At 50.7% G+C, this 22,671-nt stretch overlaps 1 protein-coding gene across 1 annotated transcript in view; it reads right to left on the reverse strand.

Annotated features, from left to right (window-relative positions):
- The window catches only part of ZCWPW2 (zinc finger CW-type and PWWP domain containing 2), a 778,017-nt gene that overhangs the window by 382,611 nt on the left and 372,735 nt on the right, over positions 1–22,671 (reverse strand). The window contains exon 5 of the mRNA XM_086939915.1: positions 18,920–18,981. Coding sequence (XP_086796041.1) covers positions 18,920–18,981 — 62 coding nt within the window. The remainder of the gene's footprint in view (positions 1–18,919; positions 18,982–22,671) is intronic.

Genomic DNA, 22,671 nt, shown 5'->3' on the forward strand with positions numbered 1-22,671 from the left:
GCTGGAAGCCACTACTCGTCACGCAATATAACTTGTTTCAAATTAAATTATTGGCGGACATTGCAGGTGGTTGAGGGACCTACTTCTGTTAGTTATTTTTGCACATCGTCTTCTTAATCTCCATACAAGGCACAATTACAACTTTACATTAAAAGCACAAAAACCATGGCACGCTGGAAGAGCTCCTTTACTAGTGTATATTCCTAGGATGGGCTCATTTATTAGGTGTGTGTGGTCTGTTTGGGAAGGAATGGAGGATTCTTCAAGGGCAGGGGCAGGCCTTTAACTAGCCCCCTTGTAAAAGAGTAATTTATGTAATGCAGATCACGCTGCTCACAAACTTGCATTTTACGCCCCCTTAGACTTAGCCTCCCTGTTGCATATGTTCCATGGTTGCGAGTGCATTGGCACCACTCATGTTCCTTTCCGCATTCGACGTAAAGCACTTTTGTGAAAGCGCTACACAAATAACAGATTTTTATTTTAATAAAAACAAAAGGTGCGGTGTGCAACACCTGCTTGTTTTATGTTCATGGGAAGCAGGTGCTCTGTGTGTGTGGGGGACTCTGTGTGTGTGTGAGGGTCTGTGTGTGGGGGGTGGGTCTGTGTGTGTGGCTGTGTGTGTGGCTCTGTGTGTGTGTCTGTGTGTGTGTGGGGGCTCTGTGTGCGGGGCTCTGTCTTTCTGTGCGTGTCTGTCTGTCTGTGTGTGTGCATAGCTGTCTTTGTGCGCGTGTCTGTCTGTCTGTGTGTGCGTGGCTGTCTGTCTGTCTGTGTGTGCGTGGCTCTGTCTGTCTGTGTGTGGCTCTGTCTGTCTGTGTGTGCGTGGCTCTGTCTGTCTTTGCGTGCGTGGCTCTGTGTGTGTGTGCGTGGCTCTGTCTGTGTGTGCGTGGCTCTGTCTGTCTGTCTGTGTGCGTGGCTCTGTCTGTCTGCGTGTGTGTGTGCGTGGCTCTGTCTGTGTGTGTGCGTGGCTCTGTCTGTCTGTGTGTGTGCGCAGCTCTGTATGTGCTCTGTGTCCGCGAATACTCTCTAATGCTCACCTATTGCCATTGTAAATGACAATACCATTTATTTATGTTTAAAAAAAAAAGAAAAATAATGTCATGAGCAATGCCAATAGCTCTACCTTTAATAATGCCGAGACCATTGCATTGTAAATGCTTGTTATTTTTCTAGGGGAAAAACACTCTGCTTTCTCTTTGAGATCTGAAGAGGGCAAGGGAATACAAACACTACAATATGCAGAATAAAACAAGAACTATGTTGCAACAAAACCCCTTTTAAGATACTATTAGTAAATATATGAACCAATAAATAGATTTTATCGCCTGCACGTCCCACTGAGGCCAATAGGATGGCTGCCTAAATCTGCCTGTTCTGCTTCCCGAGGCGGAGGAGGAGGGGGACCACTGAAGAACCCGTGGGTCAGCAAAATAACTCAGAAATACAAAGAGGCCACTTCCGGCGGTGCCATGTCTTTTAAAACCTGATAGACTGAAGAACAAGGACTGAATAATCTTGGCGTCGACTTCACAGCCTGTGATTCTGGGCAAATCACTTCATCTCTCCGTGCCTACAAAAAATGAATGCATCCTTATGTGATGCAACCTGGTGCTTGTGTAAAGCGCCCAGATACCTTCGGGCCGAGTTCGCGCTATATAAAAAAATACTATACACAAAAAATTAAAAATACACACTGGTTTTGTACATGAGACGGAGTGCACTCAGCACAAACACACCAATCACAGTCCTACTAGATTCGAAAACTTGGAAAACGCTTGCTTGAGGGCTATCATATTTAGTAGAATTCTCTTTTTGCACTGTATGCTGACAATACATTGCCGAAAAAGTGTGAGAGGCTGCGCGCGCTTTTCCTGGGCACAATACAATTGTTATTTTTTTTAAGTGTTCAGTCGTCTTAATGATCACACAGAAATCCACGTTTTCATGACTCAAATGGTGCAACCAAAAAGGAACTAGAAAAAGGAATTCCTTTGGCGAGTATTAGAAATGTACATTTAGCTGTATGGCCTGCCTAAGCCCTGTATTTTCTTGAAAATAACTCGTGTTATTTATATAAAATAAATGTGAGCTGCTTTCGGTCAAATATTATTTTATATAAATAAATGCAACACCTATTTAGTTCTTTTCAACTTACAATAGTATAATAATAATATTTTGCACTGTCCAATTATGAAGCGCCACCATATGCCAAAGTGTCCTGCAACGTTTAACTATTTAGTGTAACACTATTGTTGTTAAATACTGACCGGTGACCAGCGAGTCAGCAACATATCTCTGTAGTATTCACTCAACCCCCTGAGCTATGTTACTAAGATTCAAGCGCTCGGAGTAGTAATTAGACACCGGGTCTGCAGCAGACACAGCAGCCCACTGAGCTTTCTAGCAGGAATGAAAGCCGCGCCCTACTGCTTTTATGCGGGTCTGGGCAACAGGTGCATTAACCTCCCCAGCTGTCCTGGCAACATGGAAATCTGCTGGTTAGAGCCGCCTTCTATGCACGCTCGAATGCGAAACGACTGACTGGTGTGTTATCATGCCACAAAGAGCAAGAACATTTTTCCTGGGTCATCCTTTTCCGACTTGTCAAATACTTCCCATTACAACTCTACTCCATTTAGAAGCCCAGTAGCTATAATCGTATAAACTATAATCGCAGTATTCTATATTACCCCCAGGTCCCTACGTCCTCGACACCTTCAATACTAATGAGATGTTTACTATCTCTGACAGAAAAAAGAAAAAGAAGGAATGCTGGACCTACCCTCCCCCTCCCGCCGGGAGTACATAAGGGTACATGTCCCAGCATTCCCTCTGTTTCTTTTTTCTGTCATTCTGACAGGGATTGCTGTAGCGCGTGGAGCTTGGAATCGGCTCCTGCGCCGAACTTACCTCCGCTGGGGCTTCGTTGTCCTCGGCGGCTTGGATGGCCTCTCCCTCCCTGCCGGCTTGGGGGGAGTGGCGCGGGCTGCTTCTGACGCTCCTCTGGGCCGCGCGTGGATGTTGGACCGCGTGGGCCTCGCGTCTGCCCGATGGCCGCCCCTCCTACCTGCCGGGCTTGTTAGGGGGAGCGGCCGCCTTCGCGTCTTGGGTTGGCTGGTTTGGGGATGCCTTCCTGTGATGGCGCTGCCTGACTTCCGGTTTGGGACGTGGTCAGGCGCTTCTGCCCGGTCGTTTTATTCACGGATATAAACGGGGGCAGCTGGTGAGTACCGCGTAGCGGTGTTTCTTTCCTGTGCTGTTTGCTGGTTGCTACTGCCTCCTGTGTTGTTCCTTGCTGTACAGGATGGGGAAAAGTTCGAGGAAGAGGCGTCACAGGGAGAGGTCCTCCTCTTCTTCTTCTTCTTCCAGTGTCTCACGTTCTCCTTCTCCTGCCCGGTCCAGACGCCGTGGTGGGGGTGGGGATGCGCGCTTGAAGCGCTTGATCAGGGAGACCCTTTCAGAAATGGGTTCTGGTGGTGCAGGACGCAAGGTTCCTGCTGCGGCTTCGGGTGCTTCTGCTTCTTCTGGTGACGAGTCGGCTGGGGCTGGGGACTCTGAGCTGAAGGGGAAGTATATTGAAAAGGACGCTCTTCCTGGTATCCTGATGCACGTGAAGCAGAATATGGGCTTTGCTGATGACGCTGTTCCCAGTACTACGGGGGGTTCTTTGCTCCGCCAATTCCAGAGTTCTGCCACGGTGGATGTTCCTGTTCATCCCTTTATTAAGGATGTCCTGAAGAGGGAGTGGGCTGATCCGGATCGCATTATGGTTCCACGTTTTATGGCCCGTCTTTACCCCCTCCGGGATATGGCTACGGATCTTCCTGATTCGATCCCCAGTGACTCCTTTGTTGCGAGTTTGGTGGGTCGCACTTCCTTATCTGAGGACGCTGTGCTGAAGGACCCTGTGGATAAGAAGGCTGACGGGGCTCTGAGGAAGGTTTATTCTGGCTCTCATCTGGCCTTGAGGGCCGGTGTTTATGGTACTTATTTGTCGCAGTCTCTGCTGTCGGACATTAAGTCTCTATACCAGTCGATGGACGATGCCACAGACTGTTCAGGTCTTCTTGAACACATTGAGCGGCAGGTTGAACTTCTGTCCGATGTGTCTTTTGATGTGGTACGAGCTGCTGCTCTTTCTGGTGGGGCCTGTGTGGCGGCTCGTCGCAGTCTTCTTCTTAAGGACTGGAAGACAGACTCTGCGCAGAAGGCTTGTGCCTTGCGTTTGCCCTTTCAAGGTTCTATGCTGTTTGGGGGGGAGTTGGAGACCAAACTGCACAAGCTGTTTAAGGAAAAGAAACATTCTTCTTCTTTTAAGGGTTCTGCTTCTGCTCCTGCTTCTTCTGCCCCCTCTAAGTCTGAATCTTTCTTTCGGCCTTCCTTTCGTGGGAAGTTTGGGAAGGGCTGTGGGAGGTTTTCTTCTGGCGGGGGTCGGGACCGTAAGGCTAGGTCTCCTCCTCCCCCGAAACCTCACTCCTGACTCTTTGGCTGTGGTTCCCGGGTTGTTGGTAGGAGGGCGGCTGCGCTTCTTCCTGGATGCCTGGGTTCAGTCATGTTCAGACGCTTGGGTATTGGATGTTCTGCGGGAGGGTTACGAGGTGGAGTTTTCTGTTCCCCCTCCAGATTCCGGCCTCCGCCCGACTCCCTGGCCTGCTTGCCGGTCCAGGAGGGCCCACCTGGTTCAAGGGGTGGAGGATCTTCTTCGGAAGGGCGCTATTCAGGCGGTTCCTCCTTCGGAGGTGGGGTCGGGCTTCTATTCCCTGATTTTTCTGGTGCCCAAGAATACCGGGGGTTTCCGCCTGGTCCTGGATTTGAGGGTCATGAACCGGTGGGTGTTGCGGATTCCCTTCCGCATGGAGACCTTGCAGCGGATCGTTCCTTTGGTGCTGCCGGGTCACTTCATGTGTACCCTGGATCTGCAGGACGCCTATTACCATGTTCCGGTGCATCCCAGGTCCCGTCGGTTCCTGAGATTTTGTGTTCAGGGGTGCCACTTTCAGTTCCAGGTTTTGCCCTTCGGCCTTCGCTCTGCCCGAGGGTTTTTACGAAGGTTGTCGCCCCCTTGGTTGCCTGGCTTCATCTCCGGGGGGTGATGGTGTATCCCTATTTAGACGATTGGGTAATCCATGCTCCCTCTCGGGACCTGTTGTTGGAGGCGAGAGAGTTGGTGTGCTCGGAGTTGCTGCGGCACGGGTTTCTGATCAATCTGCCGAAGTGCCGACTGACTCCTTCGCAGGATCTGGTATTCATTGGGGCTCGGTTTTGCACGGGCCTCAACCGTGTGTTCCTGCCGGATCCTCGGGTTGTGACCCTGTTGTCCCTTGCTCGAAGATTCCGGGTGGGGGGTTCCTTTCGAGTGCGCCTCGGGTTGCGTCTTATGGGTCTGATGGCGGCAACTGTCTTTACGGTGGCTTGGGCTCGGTTTCACCTCCGCCCCTTGTGGTGTTACCTTCTGTCTCTCTGGGATCCGTTGTCCCGCGATTGGGAGTGTCTGGTGCCCGTGTCTCCTGTAGTTCTGCCTGCTCTGCTTTGGTGGTCAGATCCGGTCCATCTGTCTCAGGGACTCCCCTTGCAGCCATCTCCGTCGCTGGTCTTGACGACGGATGCCAGCGCTTTGGGGTGGGGGCGACCTTGGGTTCTCAGTCCCTTCAGGGTCGCTGGTCCCGGCTGGAGAGTCGCAGGTCTTCCAACTGGCCGGAGTTGACTGCTGTGTCCCGTGCCGTGATGGGTTTTCCGGTGTGTTTGCTGGGCAGGAACGTCCTGGTGAGGTCGGACAATATGGTGTCGGTGGCCTATCTCAACCATCAAGGGGGGATTCATTCGGCTTCCTTGAACGCAGTGGTGGTTCCTTTGTTTTGTTGGGCGGAGGGTCATCTGCTGTCTCTGACTGCGATTCATATCAAGGGAGTGAACAACTGTGCGGCGGATGTCCTGAGTCGCTGCTTTCCGGCTCCTCTGGAGTTGTCTCTCACCCGGGTTGCATTTCGGCTTGTGTGCGGGAAGTTTGGGCGTCCCTTTCTGGACCTCTTTGCCTCCCGGCTGAATGCGCAGCTTCCACGCTTCTGCTCCAGGTTTCGGCAGGAGGGTTGTTGGGGGGTGGATGCCCTGTCGGTTCCCTGGCCGTCCCGCCTGCTCTATGCCTTTCCCCCTCTGGCGCTGATTCCCAGGTTTCTGTCCCGTCTGTGTCTGGAGGATCGGGAGGTGGTTGTGGTTCTGCCCTTTTGGCCTCGGAGGTCTTGGTTTCCGAAGGTTCCTCTTCTGGCTGTGCGGGGCCCTTGGTTCCTCCCTCTGTCCCTGTCTCCCCTGCGGTCCTCCCCGCCCCTGTCTCTTCTCCGCTTGCGGCTATCGGTGTGGAGGTTGAGAGGCAGGGGTGGCGGCGGCGCGGGTTCCCGGAGCATTTAGCTGCTGCCATCCAGGGTTCCCGTAGGTCTTCTACTCTCCTGTCCTATGATCGCCACTGGGGTAACTTCAGTCGTTGGTGTTCGGCCTTGGACCTTTCCCCGTTGCACTGTTCTTTACAGGCGGTGCTTCAGTTTTTGTGGGAGGGTTTTGAGAAGGGTTGGGCTGTGTCCACCTTGCGTGCCCAGTGGGCGGCTGTCCGGGCTTTTCGTTCCCCGTGGGGTAATCTTTCTGATGATGAGGACTTGGTCTCCAGGCTGCTCCGCGGTTTTTCTCTTTCTCGTCCGGTTTCCCGGCCTTCCTTTCCCCTGTGGGATTTGCCCTTGGTCCTTCGGGCCTTGATTGGTCCTCCGTTTGAACCTTTGTCGGAGGTGGATTTGAAGTTTGTGACCTTGAAGGTTGTGTTCTTGGTGGCCATCATGTCTGCCCGGCGCCTTGGCAAGTTGGGGGCCTTGATGTCTCGGGAGCCTTTCCTGTCCTTTTCGGAGGGCGGGGTGGTGCTCCGCCTTGATTCCTCCTTCGTGCCTAAGGTCGCTTCTCAATTTCACCGGTCCCAGGAGTTAGTCTTGCCTGAGTTGGGTTCTGTTCTGGATTCCCCGGGTGGTCCCTGTTGGTCCTTGTTGGATGTGTGCCGGGCTTTGCGTATTTATCTTGAGCGCACGGCGGCTATTAGGATGACTGACTCCCTGTTTGTCTCTTTTGGGGCTGCTTGCCGTGGGCGTAAGGCTTCGTTTGTGTCCATTGGTCGCTGGCTGAAGCAGGTCATTTCCTTGGCCTATTCTCTTTCTGGGTCCCCTCCTCCTGTGGGTGTTCAAGGTCGATCTACGAGGGGGGTGGCGGCCTCCTGGGCTGAGATCCGGGGTGTCCCTCTTTCCGAGATTTGTAGGGCAGCCACTTGGGCCTCTTCCAATACTTTCATCAGGCATTACCGTCTCCTCAATTTGCTGGTTGATGAGGGCGGTTTTGCTTTGGGGGTGTTGGGTTGTGTTCGCCCGTGATTTCTGTTCTGTGCTCAATAAATGCCTGTTTTTTTGCTGTACAGGTTGTTTGTTGTGTTTTGTGGGATGAATGCCGGAGTTTGCTTTGGTATGTCTCATTAGTATTAAAGGTGTCGAGGACGTAGGGACCTGGGGGTAATGTCCTATTACTTCGGGTAATCTTCATTACTCCGGGTCCCGTAGTCCTCGACACCTTCATGACTTCCCTCCCTCCCGCCCTGTTTGCCGGCCTTCATCCTTTGGCTTGGTATTTCAGAGGGAATGCTGGGACATGTACCCTTATGTACTCCCGGCGGGAGGGGGAGGGTAGGTCCAGCATTCCTTCTTTTTCTTTTTTCTGTCAGAGATAGTAAACATCTCATTAGTATTGAAGGTGTCGAGGACTACGGGACCCGGAGTAATGAAGATTACCCGAAGTAATAGGACATTACTCATTTCTGCACACATTTCACTGTTTCGAAAAAACACACGAATAAATATAATTTTGTTAAAAATACTGTGCGCAACGAAAGCCCCAGCATCGCAAAAACATCTAGGGTCATAAAGCGCTTTGAGGCCATTCAAACGGTGTGATTGAGCTATTCAAAAGCAAATAAAATGGACGACTGTTGAAAAAATGCACGCAATGCATGTATTAAAAAGGTTAACAAAGCCCTTTGGAGTGCTGGTGATAGTTAAGCCCACTTGTCGTGGCTTATTATCACGTCAGCAGGAACAAGGCATGACGTCATTGGGCAATACGCAGCTGCTGGTTACGAACCAACTACATATTGAATGGCTGGATGTCACCAGAACATTGGGGCCCATAATAAAGAGCTGTCTGTTGTGTATTGGCTCTCTTTAACCGTCACCCCAATCCGTTTGTGATACCAGAGACTCCTATTCTCGACTGAAACCGGGGCTGAGGAGGCTATGGGTGCCATAATACAGCGCCTACATGGCCAAGGAGCTTGGGCATAAATTACACAACCGTTTTAAAAAAAAAGGTTGTGGGGGAGCTTAATAAACACGTGAGGAATTTAACAAGGAAAGTCATTCACTTGTCAATGCAAGAGAAATTGGTTTCGAGATTAAGAGGGCTGAGCGGCGCGGAGTGAAGGTTGGGGGATTTGGACCAGTGTGGGAATGATTGATGGATGGGGTGGCCAACGCGTGAAGGCTTACCTCAAAGGAGAGTTAAGGGAGTTTCTTGTGCGATCAGTGCTATAAGCCTGGATCAGTGCGGGTTTCTGAGACAACAGCGTGATTTTAGGTGGCGTTTTTTGGAACAATTCCACTCAGGAGCAAGGAGTCTGAGAAAGTAAAGGATCCACCGGGATGTGTATGAAGCTCTGGGGGTGTTGAAGGGAGGTAATTAGGGCCACTGTAGTGGGTGAAGATTGGTTAAAACAAATCAGCGATGAGTGTGCCAGGGCTTACCTAGATTAAGTAAATATTGACGCGCTAATTAGCAAGAAGTCCGTTTCTGCAAGTTCGGGGGTAACCTTTAGGCAATTCATGCTATTGTGCAACTAGTCCGTCTGGGAAACAACAAAGGAGGGGGAATTAATTATTTTGGAGCGAAGTGTCTGCCGTGGAAACGCTAAGTGAGTGGCCGCAGCGCTTACCTATAAGCGGTAAATACCACACGGTGCTAGAAGCTGGGGGTCCAAGGTGGCTCAATGACCGTCTGATCGGCGCGCAATGGCTTGATTGAGCCCGGCGTGTGCTTTTGGGTAGCGATTAAATACCTGGACTGCATGCGAGAGTTGCAGCGCCCATCTTGGGTGAGGAGGGCAGGAAATTGCTGAGTAGTGTATAGGTACGGTAGGGTAGGGTAGGTGTAGGTGCGTTCCGTTCTCTGCGTCGAGACATTGGCGAACATAACCAGTGGGCTTTTCTTTTCACAGCAACTAGGTGATTAGAACGGCGTGACACAGAATGTATTTGACCATGTGTGTGCAGAGGGCAGGAAAGACGGTATGAAAGATGTGTTTAAGAGGCAGAAAGATTATTCACAGAGGAATACATTGTCTGTACAGAGGACTCTCGTGATTAAAAAATATACAAACAAGCACTCACCTGGGCTTCCTCCGGCGGCCGTGGTCGGTATGGAATGACAAAAACAAACCCAGAAAAAAAAAAAACGACATTGCAGAGGCGGAGAGGGAAAAAATCTCGGGAACGCCCACGAATCTGGTCCGGCCATGACGGACAGATCTCTGTTTCAATGGCTAGCCTCCATTTCTGGAGCTAGCCAATGGAACAGAGGGCGTAATCCCAAGCCCACTCTGTTCTAGCATAAGATTTCGCCTGTGCCTAAAAGCTGCGCAGAGCGCAGCCTTCGGCGAGGCGAAACCTAAAAAGGATAGAAAATAAGACCAGACACCAAATTAAAAAAAGCCTCCTATTAACGAATCAGATAATTAAGAAAGTGGTTCACCTTTGCAAAATAAGGCTGTTTTAAATGTGTAAAGAAAATCTGTATGTGTTTTGCAGATATGGGAGACTGCATTCATTTGTACTTTCTGCAGGCAATGCAGGCAATGCTTGTGGTAACATCAAGGATATCGACTGTCAAAAATTGCCCACCAGACGATGAAACAGGCCCACAAAGAGCAGAAAAACCAACCTACACACTGATCTGTGAGACCAGCCCATCTTCAAGTGGCTACTAGGGAACACCAGAAAAACAGTGACACAGTCCCTGATAACCAACAGAGTCGACTACAACAATGCACTGTACACAGGAATCAAGAAACAGCTACTGAACAGGCTCCATACCGTCCAAAAACACTGCTCCAAGACTCGTCCTCAACTTACCCCAACGCACCCACATCTCTCCACACTTCAAATAATTTCACTGCCTCTCTATACACAAGTACACTCAGTTCAAACTAATCACAAACACATACAAAGCATGACACAGTATAAGCCCTGCCTACCTCAATAGCCACACACACTTCCACCACCCCTCTAGACACATCCAATCAGCGGGTCTTTCATTAGTACATGTATCCCGCATACACAAAAAAAGAACCAGGGGCCTCATTTATGAAAAGTGACGCATCGCTGCATGAAAACAGCGATGTGTCACTTTTCACTGTGCCCTCCTTGCAACACCAATGATGCGTCATACTGTAAATATGACGCATCATGGCGCAAGGAGTTACAGATACGTCAGTATTTCTGACGTATCTGTATGGCGCAAAAGTGACGCATTGCTCGAGTGTGTCACAAAAGTGAAGCAACTCCACCAATGTGTTCTTTCACATGGGGCAAGCCCCAAGTCAAAGGGCCTGCATCAGTCTTACGCCTGCTGTGAGGCAGGCGTAAGAAATTGACGCATTTGTGTCCTAGAAGTGGCGCAGTGAAATCTTATAGATTTCACTGCGTCACTTCCATCACCCTTTCTTGCGTCAAAACACCCCCCTTGCATACATTATACCTGGCGCAGGTATAATGTGGCGCAGGGGTTTACAAAGTGACGCATCTACCTAGATGCGTCACTTTGTAAATATGGTGCAACAAGGCACATTTTTTAGGCAACTGGTGCGTCACAAAAAGTGACGCACTGGCGGCGTAAAAGTGACGCACGGCCTCATAAATGAGGTCCCAGGTATCATGCCTTATCTCAAATTTCCCTCAAAGCCGCCTCATCACTTCTTGAGTTCCGCAAGAAGTTCAAAACCTGACTCTTCGAGTAAATTCAACTTAAGAGTTTGCATCCTACCTACCGGGGTGATTAGTGCAAAATACAAATAGGCATAACATAATAGGCTCTGTCAGATTGCCCTACAAACCAGGCTGATTCTGGCAGCAAGATAAGTTGCCGATCTGCGTTGTGTGAAGAGAAGAGAGCAGAACTCTGCCATATTTGAAAGGATATGCTGCATTTCTGCTCTCTCCAGGCACTGGCAGACTTGTGGCTGCCGAAAGCTATCGCAGACACCTTTGCGTTATGCTGCACGGGTGCCTTTTGTAGTCAACATAGTTTTTGTGCGGTTTTTGTGAGGTTATTTTCTCTTTGCATGTGTGCTGCAAAAGGCAGAACACATGCTAAGGGGTAAAAACAAAGAGAAATAAAGATATTTCTCCTCATTCCACAAGCCTTGGGTAGGCACACTATTATGACGCAAACCCATGTTTCCAAGTGTTTGTAAATTTGAATATGCATCAAAACACATAGGTGGAAGCAAGCGAACACCCATGCTCAACCTATGTAGCCCCAACCTGGCACAAGGTAAAGCGAGACAGTGTTGTGCACTGCCTGATGTTACATTTAAATGTATTTACAAAGTCACTTAAAGCCACACAAATTAGGCTTCATATGGCTTTGTGAATACCAGAATAGACTTTGCATCAAGCTGCACTAAAAGAGTGATGAAACCTGAAGCAAAATCTTAGCAAATCTGAGCCTGAGTAGGGTGGTGAGAAAGTGCCTGAGTATGGAGATGAGGAGATAGGGATGAATAGTAGCGAGCGACAAGGAAGGTGGTGGAAGCAAAGAAAGGAAAAGACATTGGAAAGAGGGAGGTGTAGGTGGTAGCAATGAGAAGTTGATACAAAGGGGAAAAAGGGAGGTGTGGGAGCTAGCAATAAGATGCAGAGATAGGAAAGAGGAAGAGCCATGTCCTCCCTTGGAGTGTTGAATGTTAAATGACATCAAAAAGGGCAAACGGAAGAATTGTTTCCTGACATCAGCAGTGGAAGGATACAACTCAACCAATCCGAACACTATACGACCAAAATGCACCTGTGTGCAAGAATCACAAGAAAAGGGAGGTAAGCCATAGAACCAAGAACAGACACCTGAGTCACAACAACAAAGCCATCCAATCACGGCCATGTGGTTGACCAAAGCCACACTTTAAGTAATGTTGTGTCCTGGAAAATATAGGTCTGCCTACAGACAGCTAAAGTTGTGTGTAGCCAAAACCTAGAAATGAGAATTGTCCTGACTGTACTACATAAGGTCAGAGCATGTCAAAGAATCATGGCTGATTTGGGCATCATTCACCAGCAATTCTTGTCAGGCATGACAGTGACGAACAAGTTACTTACCTTCGGGCACGATGTATCTGTAAGAAAAGTTAGTTAGTTAGATTCCTTACCTTAGAATAACCCCCAGGAGTCAGACTGGATCCGGAAATTTTGCGCAGCAGTACCCTTGCGCGTCGGTAGGCGTCGCCTGCGGCTCCGCATCCGTCGTCGGCGCCGGGATGACGTAGTCGGAATACTTAGATGCCGCCCTCGCGCGCTGACGTCAGTTCTTATACACAGCATTTCCACGCCAGAAACGCAGAGCCGTGATAAAAACCGACACTGGTGCCATAAAACTAGGGCCCTGAGAGGGATGACCTTAACCCTAGACAACGGTTCGCAGAACGGGGAGGATTAGTGGGGCGGTAAGGAATCTAACTAACTAATGTTTCTTACAGATACATCGTTACCAAAGGTACGTAACTTGTTCATCTGAAAGAAACACGTTAGTTAGATTCCTTACCTTAGAATAGATACCCCAGCAATACCAACCACGGTGGTGGGTCTGCGAACCAATGAGCACACCAGAAAGTCCTGGAGAACGGAACGGCCAAAGAAGCCATCTCTCCAGACATGGCTGTCCAGGCAGTAGTGTCTAGCAAACGTGTGCAGCGAGGCCCACATAGCTGCCTGACAGATGTCCTGCAAGGGGAGTTCCCGACCCAGGGCAGTAGGAGCCGCCGTGGCCCGAGTGGAATGGGCCCTCAGCCCGACAGGAGGATCCTTTTTCGCCAAGGAGTAGCAAACCTTGATGCACAAGACGACCCACCGAGAGATGGTTCGTTTGTGCACCGCCCGTCCCTTCTTAGCGTCCACATAACCAACAAAGAGCTGGTCGTTCACCCGGAACTGGCGTGTGCGATCCAGATAGAATGAGAGCGCACGTTTTGGGTCCAGACGGTGGAGCCTTTCTTCCTCTTTCGAGGGATGCGGAGGCGGAAAGAAGGTGGGCAAAGTGCTGGAATGCCCAATGTGGAAGTCTGTGACTACCTTGGGCAGGAAAGAGGGACGCGTTCTTAAAACAACCTTATCCGGATGGACAGAAAGGAAAGGAGGTTTAGAAGAAAGAGCCTAGAGCTCACTCACTCCTGGCAGAGGGGATGGCAACCAGGAAGGCAGTCTTAAGAGTGAGAAGACGAAGAGGGCAATTGTGGAGCGGCTCGAAAGGAGCGCACATCAAATAAGTAAGAACAAGGTTCAAGTCCCACTGAGGCATCATGAAAGGAACAGGAGGAAACATGTGAGTGATGCCCTTCAAGAACCTATTTACAACAAGGGATGTGAAAAGAGAAGGCTGATCAGGAAGCCTTAAATAGGCTGAAATGGCAGAGAGGTAGCCTTGATAGTGCCCAGAGCAGAGCCCTGCTGGGCAAGAGAAAGAAGGAAGCGGAAAATCTCTGAAAGAGGTGCAGAAAGGGGATCCGCAGCCTTTGCTGTGCACCGTGCCACAAATTTGTTCCACCTGCAGGCGTATACCGTTTTTGTGGAGGGACGCCTGGCTGCCAGAATGGCATCACAGACTTCAGGAGGCAAGTCAAATGGCTTCAACTGCAGCCGCTCAATCTCCACGCATGGAGGTGGAGGCTGGACAGGTTCGGGTTCAGGGTTCGGGTTCAGGTTCTGCTGCTGCGACAGAAGGTCCTCCTGAATGGGCAGATGAATCGGGGGATCAACTGACATGCTGAGTAGCTCGGGATACCAGTACCTTCGTGTCCAGTCCGGAGCCACAAGGATGACTTGGGCCCGGTCGCGCCTGATCTTCTTCAGCACTCTGGGCAGAAGTGGTATAGGCGGACAGGCGTACAACAGACCGCAACTCCACTTGCGACGAAAAGCGTCTCCGAGCAAGTTCCGACTTGGAAATTCCAACGCGCAGAACTGATGACATTGTGCGTTCTCTTCTGTGGCGAATAGATCTAACCAAGGCTCTCCCCACTGCCGAAAGAGGCCTTGTGCCACGTCCGAGTTCAGACGCCATTCGTGATCCATCATGCACTTACGGCTGAGTTCGTCCTCCCTGGCGTTCAAGGAACCTGCCAGGTGTTGAACCACCAGAGTGACGCCCTGGTGTTCCAGCCATTGCCGAAGGCGCAGAGCTTCCTGGCAAAGGGTCCACGACCCCACCCTGCCCTGTTTGTTGGAGTACCATATGGTGGTGATGTTGTCCGTGAACACCTGCACTACACTTTCCCGGACAGAGGAAAGGAATGCCTTCAGTACAAGCCGGATGGCCCGCAGATCCAGAAGAGTGATGTGGAGCTGGGACTCCGCCGAAGAACAGAGGCCTCTGATCTCCGCCTCTCCCATGTGGCCCCTCAACCCAGGAGGGACGCATCCGTCACGACTATGTGCTCCTGTTGGGGCAGCGAGAGGGATCTGCCGCTGACCCAATCACGGTTCGTGAGCCACCACTGCAACTGTCTCGCTGTGCCCTCCGAGATCAGGACATGGTCGGACAGGTTGCCCTGATGCTGGGCCCACTGAAACTTCAGGTCCCACTGCAGAGCCCTCATCCGCCACCTGGCGTGATGCACCAGAAGGATGCAGGAGGACATCAGCCCCAGAAGCCGCAGGGTCAACCTGACTGAGACCCGGGATAAAGGCTGAAAGATCGGAATCAGAGCCTGAATATCCCGAACCTGCTGTTCGGGAGGATAAACCCGAAACTGAGCCAAGTCCAGAACCGCTCCGATGAAGAGGAGCTTCTGAGAGGGACACAGGTGTGACTTCGGCACATTGATGGAGAACCCCAGCAAGTGCAGGAGGTCGGCCGTAGTCTGAAGGTGGCTGACGACTGTCTGGGGCGAGCCCACCTTCAACAACCAGTTGTCAAGGTAGGGGAAGACTGACACCCCTAACCTGCTCAGATGAGCTGTGACCACCGCCATCACTTTCGTGAACACCCGTGGGGCGCTGGTAAGGCCGAAGGGGAGCACAGTATACTGAAAGTGCTTGTGGCCTACCGTAGCGCCGGTGGGCTGGCAGGAGGTGGATGTGGAAATAGGCATCCTGCAAGTCCAAAGCTACCATCCAGTCTACAGGGTCTAGGGCAGCTAAGACCTAAGCCAATGTCAGCATCTTGAACTTCTCCTTCCGGATGCCTTTGATGCTCCGGAGGACCAAGATAGGGCGTAGGGCGTAGGGCGTAGGCCCCCTTTGTCCTTCTTGAGAACCAGAAAGTAGTGGGAATAGCAACCACACCCTTCTTCTGGCCCAGGGCGCTCGATGGCCCCCTTGGCCAAGAGGGCCGTAACTTCCTCTTTCAGAAGTTGCAAGTGATCCCCCAACATGCGGTGGTACTGCGGTGGCATGGCTGGAGGGGTCGCCTCGAAGGGGAGGGAGTAGCCCCTTCGGACGATTTGCAGCACCCACCTGTCCGAAGTGATGGAGTGCCAGTGGAGGAGGTGATGGCGAACCCTGCCCCCCACTGGCATTAAATGGGCCTGAAAGCTCGGACTAGGAGGGCTTTGAGGAGGAAACTGCAGGGTGGATGTGGACTGGCCTCGCCGTTGTCTCCTGCCACCGCCACGGCGGTTACCACATCCGCCGCCGCGCTGGATGTCAGACTGTGGCCCGTGGCTGGCAGCAGGTGAAGGGTTGCCCCTTCCTTGGCCACAAACGGAGGTAAAGGCAGTCTGCTGCTGACGCTGGCCCTGGAGTCCTTGAAACGATCAAGCGCATGATCTGCCTTGCCACCAAAGTGGTGGCTGCCATCAAATGGCATGTCCATGAGGGTGTTCTGGACATCAGCCGAGAAGTTGGCGGACCTAAGCCAGGCGTGGCGGCGAACCGCCACCGTCGTTGACATCGCCCTGCCCAGCGAGTCCGCGGTATCCAGCCCACATCATATGGAGTACATCCGCCGCCGCGCTGGATGTCAGACTGTGGCCCGTGGCTGGCAGCAGGTGAAGGGTTGCCCCTTCCTTGGCCACAAACGGAGGTAAAGGCAGTCTGCTGCTGACGCTGGCCCTGGAGTCCTTGAAACGATGAAGCGCATGATCTGCCTTGCCACCAAAGTGGTGGCTGCCATCAAATGGCATGTCCATGAGGGTGTTCTGGACATCAGCCGAGAAGTTGGCGGACCTAAGCCAGGCGTGGCGGCGAACCGCCACCGTCGTTGACATCGCCCTGCCCAGCGAGTCCGTGGTATCCAGCCCACATCATATGGAGTACAGCGCCGCGTCTCGTCCCTCCGCGAGGGCTTGAGCGAGCTTTGCCCGGGCCCCGTCGGGGCACTCTGGCAGCACGTCCGCAACTGTGTCCCACAGAGAGTGGGTATAAAGGCCCAAAAGGCAAGCGGTGTTGACTGACCGCAGTCCACAACTGAGGGACGAGAACAGTTTCTTGCCAAACTGTTCATACCTTTTGGATTCCCGATCTGGGGGTGCAGTCGGGAATGCGGATTGGGAAGTAGAGGCCTGGATAAACAGTCTCTCGGGGGTGGGATGGGTGGACAGGAAGCTAGAGTCGCCCGGAGCTGGGCGGTGGCGCCTGGCGACGTTCCTATCTACAGGGGGGCCTGTAGTGGGCCTGGACCAGGTGCCCAACAGGACGTCCATGAGAGCCTCATTAAACGGGAGCAGCGGCTCCGGAGAGCCTGTCTGCAGTTTAAGGACCTCAGTGAGGATATTAGACCTCACAGTAGCTACGGGGAGCATAAGTGCTAAGGCCTTGGCTGCCCACGTCAGCACCACACTATAAGCAGCCCCCTCCTTTGTAGCCACGGTAGGAGGGGAGACAAAGGAAGGGTCGAGACCACTGGCCTCCCCTAGTTCCTCTGTCCAGTCCTGAAAGGAATGACAAACACATGTCAGAAGGTCCTCAGACCCCTCCCAATCCTCCTCGTCCTCCATCTCCTGAAATTCAGGGTCAAAGGATGGAGCCGGATCAAAGAAGAAATGCTCTTCAGCCACGTCAAATGCGGCGTCGGTCAACGTCGGTCCGATGCCGGATCCGGACCGAGGGAGGGATCAGGGGCCGTGCCGTGCGGGGACGGCACCGGGGGCGACACCCTGGGAGTCGGCACCGCCGGCGGGGTCGTTAGGTCAACCAGCGGCGATCCGGAAGCGGATCCGGCGGGAGCGTGCGGCGTCGGACCCGAAGTCGCCGACGGCGCCGAAGCTTCCGACAGCGCCGGGGCTGAAGCACTCCCAGTCGGGTCCGGAGGCGCCGTGGAACCCGATGGAGGAGAGAGGGACCTCATGGCCATGAGGAAGGCCTCGATCTCCTTCGGCGTCGCGTTCAGCCCAGGGACCGGCGAGTATGGAGCCGGTCACGACGCCTGCGGCTCCGGCGGAGCTGCGGGGGCGGGTCACCTGAACCACCGGCCGCATAGCGCGAGCGTCGGGGGGAGTCGGAATAGCGCTGTAGTCTCTTCGACTTCTTGTGCCTTTTACCTGAGGACTTGGAGCCCGACGAATGGTGTCGACTCGCTGAGCTTCGATGACTGTGGCCTCGCAACTGGTCCCTCTACCTCCTCCTGGACCAGGACCTTGAGCGGCGCGGGACCGACTGCCGGAGCTCGAGGCGCTTATGGGACCGCTCCCGCCAAGCGTTCGACGTCAAGGCCCGGCAGTTGGGGCACGACCGGTCGTCGTGGTCGGCCCCTAGGCAATACAGGCATCGGAGGTGGGGATCGATAACTGACATCAGTCGGTACAGGGCTTGAACCCGGGCATCCCTACCGGCACCGAGAGTCGTGAACACTCGAGAAGAGATCAAAAATGATCAAAAAAGTTTAGTCAAAAAGTGACTAATGTACTGCTTTCTCCGGACCTGCGCTTGCTGGAGCAGGAAAAAAGAAGAACTGACGTCAGCGTGCGAGGGAGGCATCTAAGTACTCCGACGACGTCATCTGGGCGCCGGCGAAGGACGCGGAGCCGCAGACGACCCCTACCGACGCGCAAGGGTACTGCTACTCAAAATTTTCCGGATCCAGTCTGACGCCTGGGGGTTATTCTAAGGTAAGGAATCTAACTAACGTGTTTCTTTCAGATCTAGTGAGCATGTGACAGCAGAATTAGTGATCTGCCATTTTGTAGTTGTCAGTTTAGTGCTTCTGTGGAAAGTGAAACCATCTTAAGACTGGACAAACACCGTGAAATGGGCAGCGGGATTTCAGCCTGAAGTGTCCACATGACGCAAGGCTGCTATGTAGCTTGTTATTAAACTTAGCAGGAAATGTTATTGAAGTTTTAACAAAAAAGGAACTAATGGGAAGTGGCCATTCCTATATTATGCTGCTTACAGAATCCGAAAAACTACATTACCTTGTACATAAAACGTCTGCATAGCAATGACAACTACTGGATAATGTTAGCAACTTAGTTTTCCTAATATATTTTATCTACCTATGTATCTTAATACCCTCTAACTAAAACAAAGATGAGAAGTAGATTTTAAGGAATTAGTAAAACGACATAAGACTTTTTTTATTTTCAGTACAATTGCTTACTATAAAACCACACAGGGAATATACTTTAATTATGTCATATATTTACCTTTTGACATCATGAACTTCTGATATGCTTTTCTTTTCACTTTTTCTTTTGCTAAAGTTCACCTGATAAATGTAAGATGCATTTGTATGTATTATATAGTATTTAGCATCTACTTAACTCTAATATTTGTCAACATATACATTGTCAGCAAAAAATTTATTTCAGCGTTGGTATCCAACCTACTATGGGGCAATCGGCCGGCTCGGATTGCACACATCAAGCTGACCAGAAGTTGGTACCAGGGGAGGATAGCATTACCAAACCTGCAACTAAACTATAGGGCGGCGCAGCTCAAAATAGTGAACCGTTGGGTACATGCTCTGAGGGACGACCCAGCCTACAGGACTGATAGGGCGCAACTAGGAACCGATAACATGCTAACGGTGCTATATGACAGGCATAGGGCCACAAAGCTAATTGGGCCCACGAGACACACTGCCATTCTGTGGCACACCGCACAGGCGAAGCTGGGATGGAAAGGTAAAATTACCAAACTTACCCCGCTCTGGGATACGAAAGCTCTATGGCGGTTAAGACAAAGTAAGGGATTTGCGCAATGGGACTGCATTGGGATATCTACAGTGGGGGACCTGTGGGATAAGGGCACTGTGATACCGTTTCCCAGGCTTCAACAACAATATGACTTAGGCCCACATGAAACCTACAGGTATATACAGATCAGGCACGCTTTACTGCAGGCAATACCGGCGGACACTGACGTCCCGGAGTCATCACCGTTAGACTTAGGATAGACTACTTACTGACTACATGCAGCAGGGTGCGACTTCCCTAACATACTGGAAATTACTGAATAATCTAGCAGACCCTACCCTGACACTGCGTGAGAGGTGGATAGAAGAAGTGGGTGATATCGACGACACGGAGTGGAATGAAGCTCTGGCGTCACCGAAAGAGGTGGGAATTTCAGCCAAATTTAGACTAGTACAACTTAAAATCTTACACCATGTTTACTGTACTAGACTCACGCTACACAAGATACACAGGGCACCACACCCGTTCTGTCTTCGCGGCTGTGGGGAAGAAGGGACATTATTGCACACACTGTGGGACTGCCCACTCATAGTCGAATATTGGCGGCGGGTGATGCGCAACATTTCACAAACACTCCATGTATGCCTAGTCCCTGAACCTCGCAAATGTCTCCTAAACATCTGGGAACCTACTGATCTATCTAATTATGGGCAGATCTGGGGTACATTGGGGATGATGGTACCAAAGAGAGACATTGCACAAAGGTGGGGCGCACCAGAACTGCCCACAGTAACGCAGTGGTGTGAAAACATGGACATGCTAATGTTCACGGAGAGGGCGGTCTATGTGCTTAGGTCATGCCCCCGTAAGTGGAATAAAGTGCTGTCGGCCTGGAATACTTACAGAGGGGAGTTGTGTGACCCATTGCCAGAGGATGACAGTGTTAGCTCAGACGAGGAGGAAGAGGAGGAATAGGTGTAGCAGAGGGGATGAGAACTAGGTAGAGAGATAGTGATGAAGTATTAAGGACATCATGTGTTAACGCTATGGACTACTGATCCTGAGCATAATGTGAAAACAGACGTGATATTGGTTAAGGTGGGTGATATTAACAAGCATTTGCAATGCAATAGGTCTCGCATTTGGAAAGTTTGAGCTACTGGTATTGTAAATGACAATTTTTTTATGTATGTGTTGGTTTTGAAAATAGCGAAATTAATAACTTTGTCATTTACAATGCCAATAGTTATAACTTTCGCAAATGTCAAACCTATAGCATTTGTAATGCAATATGTGTTGTATTTACGTGACTTAGATGTATTGCTATTAAAATAACAATGGCTTTTAATTTGTTTTAATAATGAATACTTAAATAAAAAGTTATTGTAATTTATAATGGCAATAGCTTAAACTTTTGTAAATAACTTTTGTGAAGATTATGTTTAGTGTATTTTATTGTGACGAAAATCCAAGAACAGAAGTGAAATATTAACATCTTTTTGTGACATTTGTAATAAAGCTTGAAACATTGAGAGAACATATTTGAACCAGTTGTTGTTGAATGGTTGCACAGATTGATGCTGTAGTGGCGCTGAGTGATACTGTTGTGGCGCAGAGTGATGCTGTGGCGTTCAGTGATGCTGTGGTAGCGCATAGTGATGTTGTGGTGCCCCTGAGTGATGCTGTGGTGGTGCTGAGTGATGCTGTGGTGATGCAATAGAGTGAGGGCGATAGATAGATAGAGGGAGGGCGATAGATAGATAGATAGAGGGAGGGCGATAGATAGATAGATTGAGGGCGATCGATAGATAGAGTGAGGGCGATAAATAGAGTGAGGGCGATAGATAGAGTGAGGGCGATAGATAGAGTGAGGGCGATAGATAGATAGAGTGAGGGCGATACATAGAGTGAGGGCGATAGAGAGAGTGAGAGCGATAGAGAGAGTTAGGGCGATAGAGTGACAGATAGAGTGAGGGCGATATATAGATAGACAGATAGATGGTTGTGTGTGTGGTTGTGTGTGTGTGTGGTTGTGTGTGTTTTGTGTGTTATGCTTTGTTTTGCTATGCCATGTTTTGTTATGTTATGTTTTGTTATGCTATGTTTAGCTATGTTATGTTTTGTTGTGTTTGGTATCCTATGCTATGTTTTGCTATGCTATGATATGTTTTCTTTTGCTATGCTATGTTTTGTTTTGCTATGCTATGTTTTTTTAAGCTATGCTAGGTTATGCTATGTTTTGTTTTGCTATGCTATGTTTTGTTTTGTTACGCTTTGTTTTGTTATGTTATGCTATGTTTTGTTATGCTATGTTTTGTTGTGTGTTGTTATGATATGCTATGTTATGCTAGGTTTTGTTTTGTTATGCTATGTTTTGCTATCCTGGTGTGTGGTTGTGTGTGTGGGGTTGTGTTTGCTTGTGGTTGTGTGTGTGGGGTTGTGTGTTTGGGGTGGGGTTGTGTGTGTGTGTGGGGTGTGTGTGTGTGGGTGTGTGTGCGTGTGTGTGTGTGTGTGGTGTGTGTGTGTGTGGGGGGGGGTGTGGGAGGGTGTGGGGGTGTGTGTGTGGGTGTGTGTGTGTGGTTGTGTGTGGGTGTGTGGTTGGGTGTGGTTGTGGTTGTGTGTTTTTGTGTGTGTGTATGGTTTGTGTGTGTGTGGTTTGTGTGTGTGGTTGTGCGTGTGTGTGGTTGTGCGTGTGTGTTTGGTTGTGTGTGTGTGAGAAAGAGAATGTGCAGGTGTGCGTGCCTGTGTGTGTGTGTGTGAGAGAGAGAGAGAGAGAGAGATAGCGTGCATGTGTGTGTGAGGGGGAGAGAAAGAGAGCAGAGCCTGCATGTGTGAGTATGCGTGTGTGTGTGTGTGAGTGCGAGAGAGCGTGCATGTGTGCCTGTGTGTGTGTGAGAAAGATATTGCGTGCATGTGTGTGTGAGGGGGAGAGGGAGAGAGAGTATGCATGTGTGAGTGCATGCGTGTGTGAGTGGGAGAGAGCTTGTGTGCGTGAAAAAGAGAGAGTTGTAGGGAGAGCGGGTATATCCTATCAATGAGAGGAAAGGCGCCCACGCACCGGTTCTCATGCAATCTTTTTGTGTTTTAGGTATTTCAAATGCTGTGTAATATACACACGAGGGACAAGCGGGGAGCATGGAGTAGAGCAGGAAAAGGTGTGAGGGAACGCACACACACCACCCTAGCCTTTCACAAACGCACCCACTGCTGACTCCGCAGCTGCAGGAGAATCATTAACAGGCACCAGCCCTGAGCAGCTG

The sequence above is a fragment of the Lissotriton vulgaris genome, chromosome 10 (assembly GCF_964263255.1).
Source record: "Lissotriton vulgaris chromosome 10, aLisVul1.2, whole genome shotgun sequence".
NCBI lineage: Eukaryota > Metazoa > Chordata > Amphibia > Caudata > Salamandridae > Lissotriton > Lissotriton vulgaris.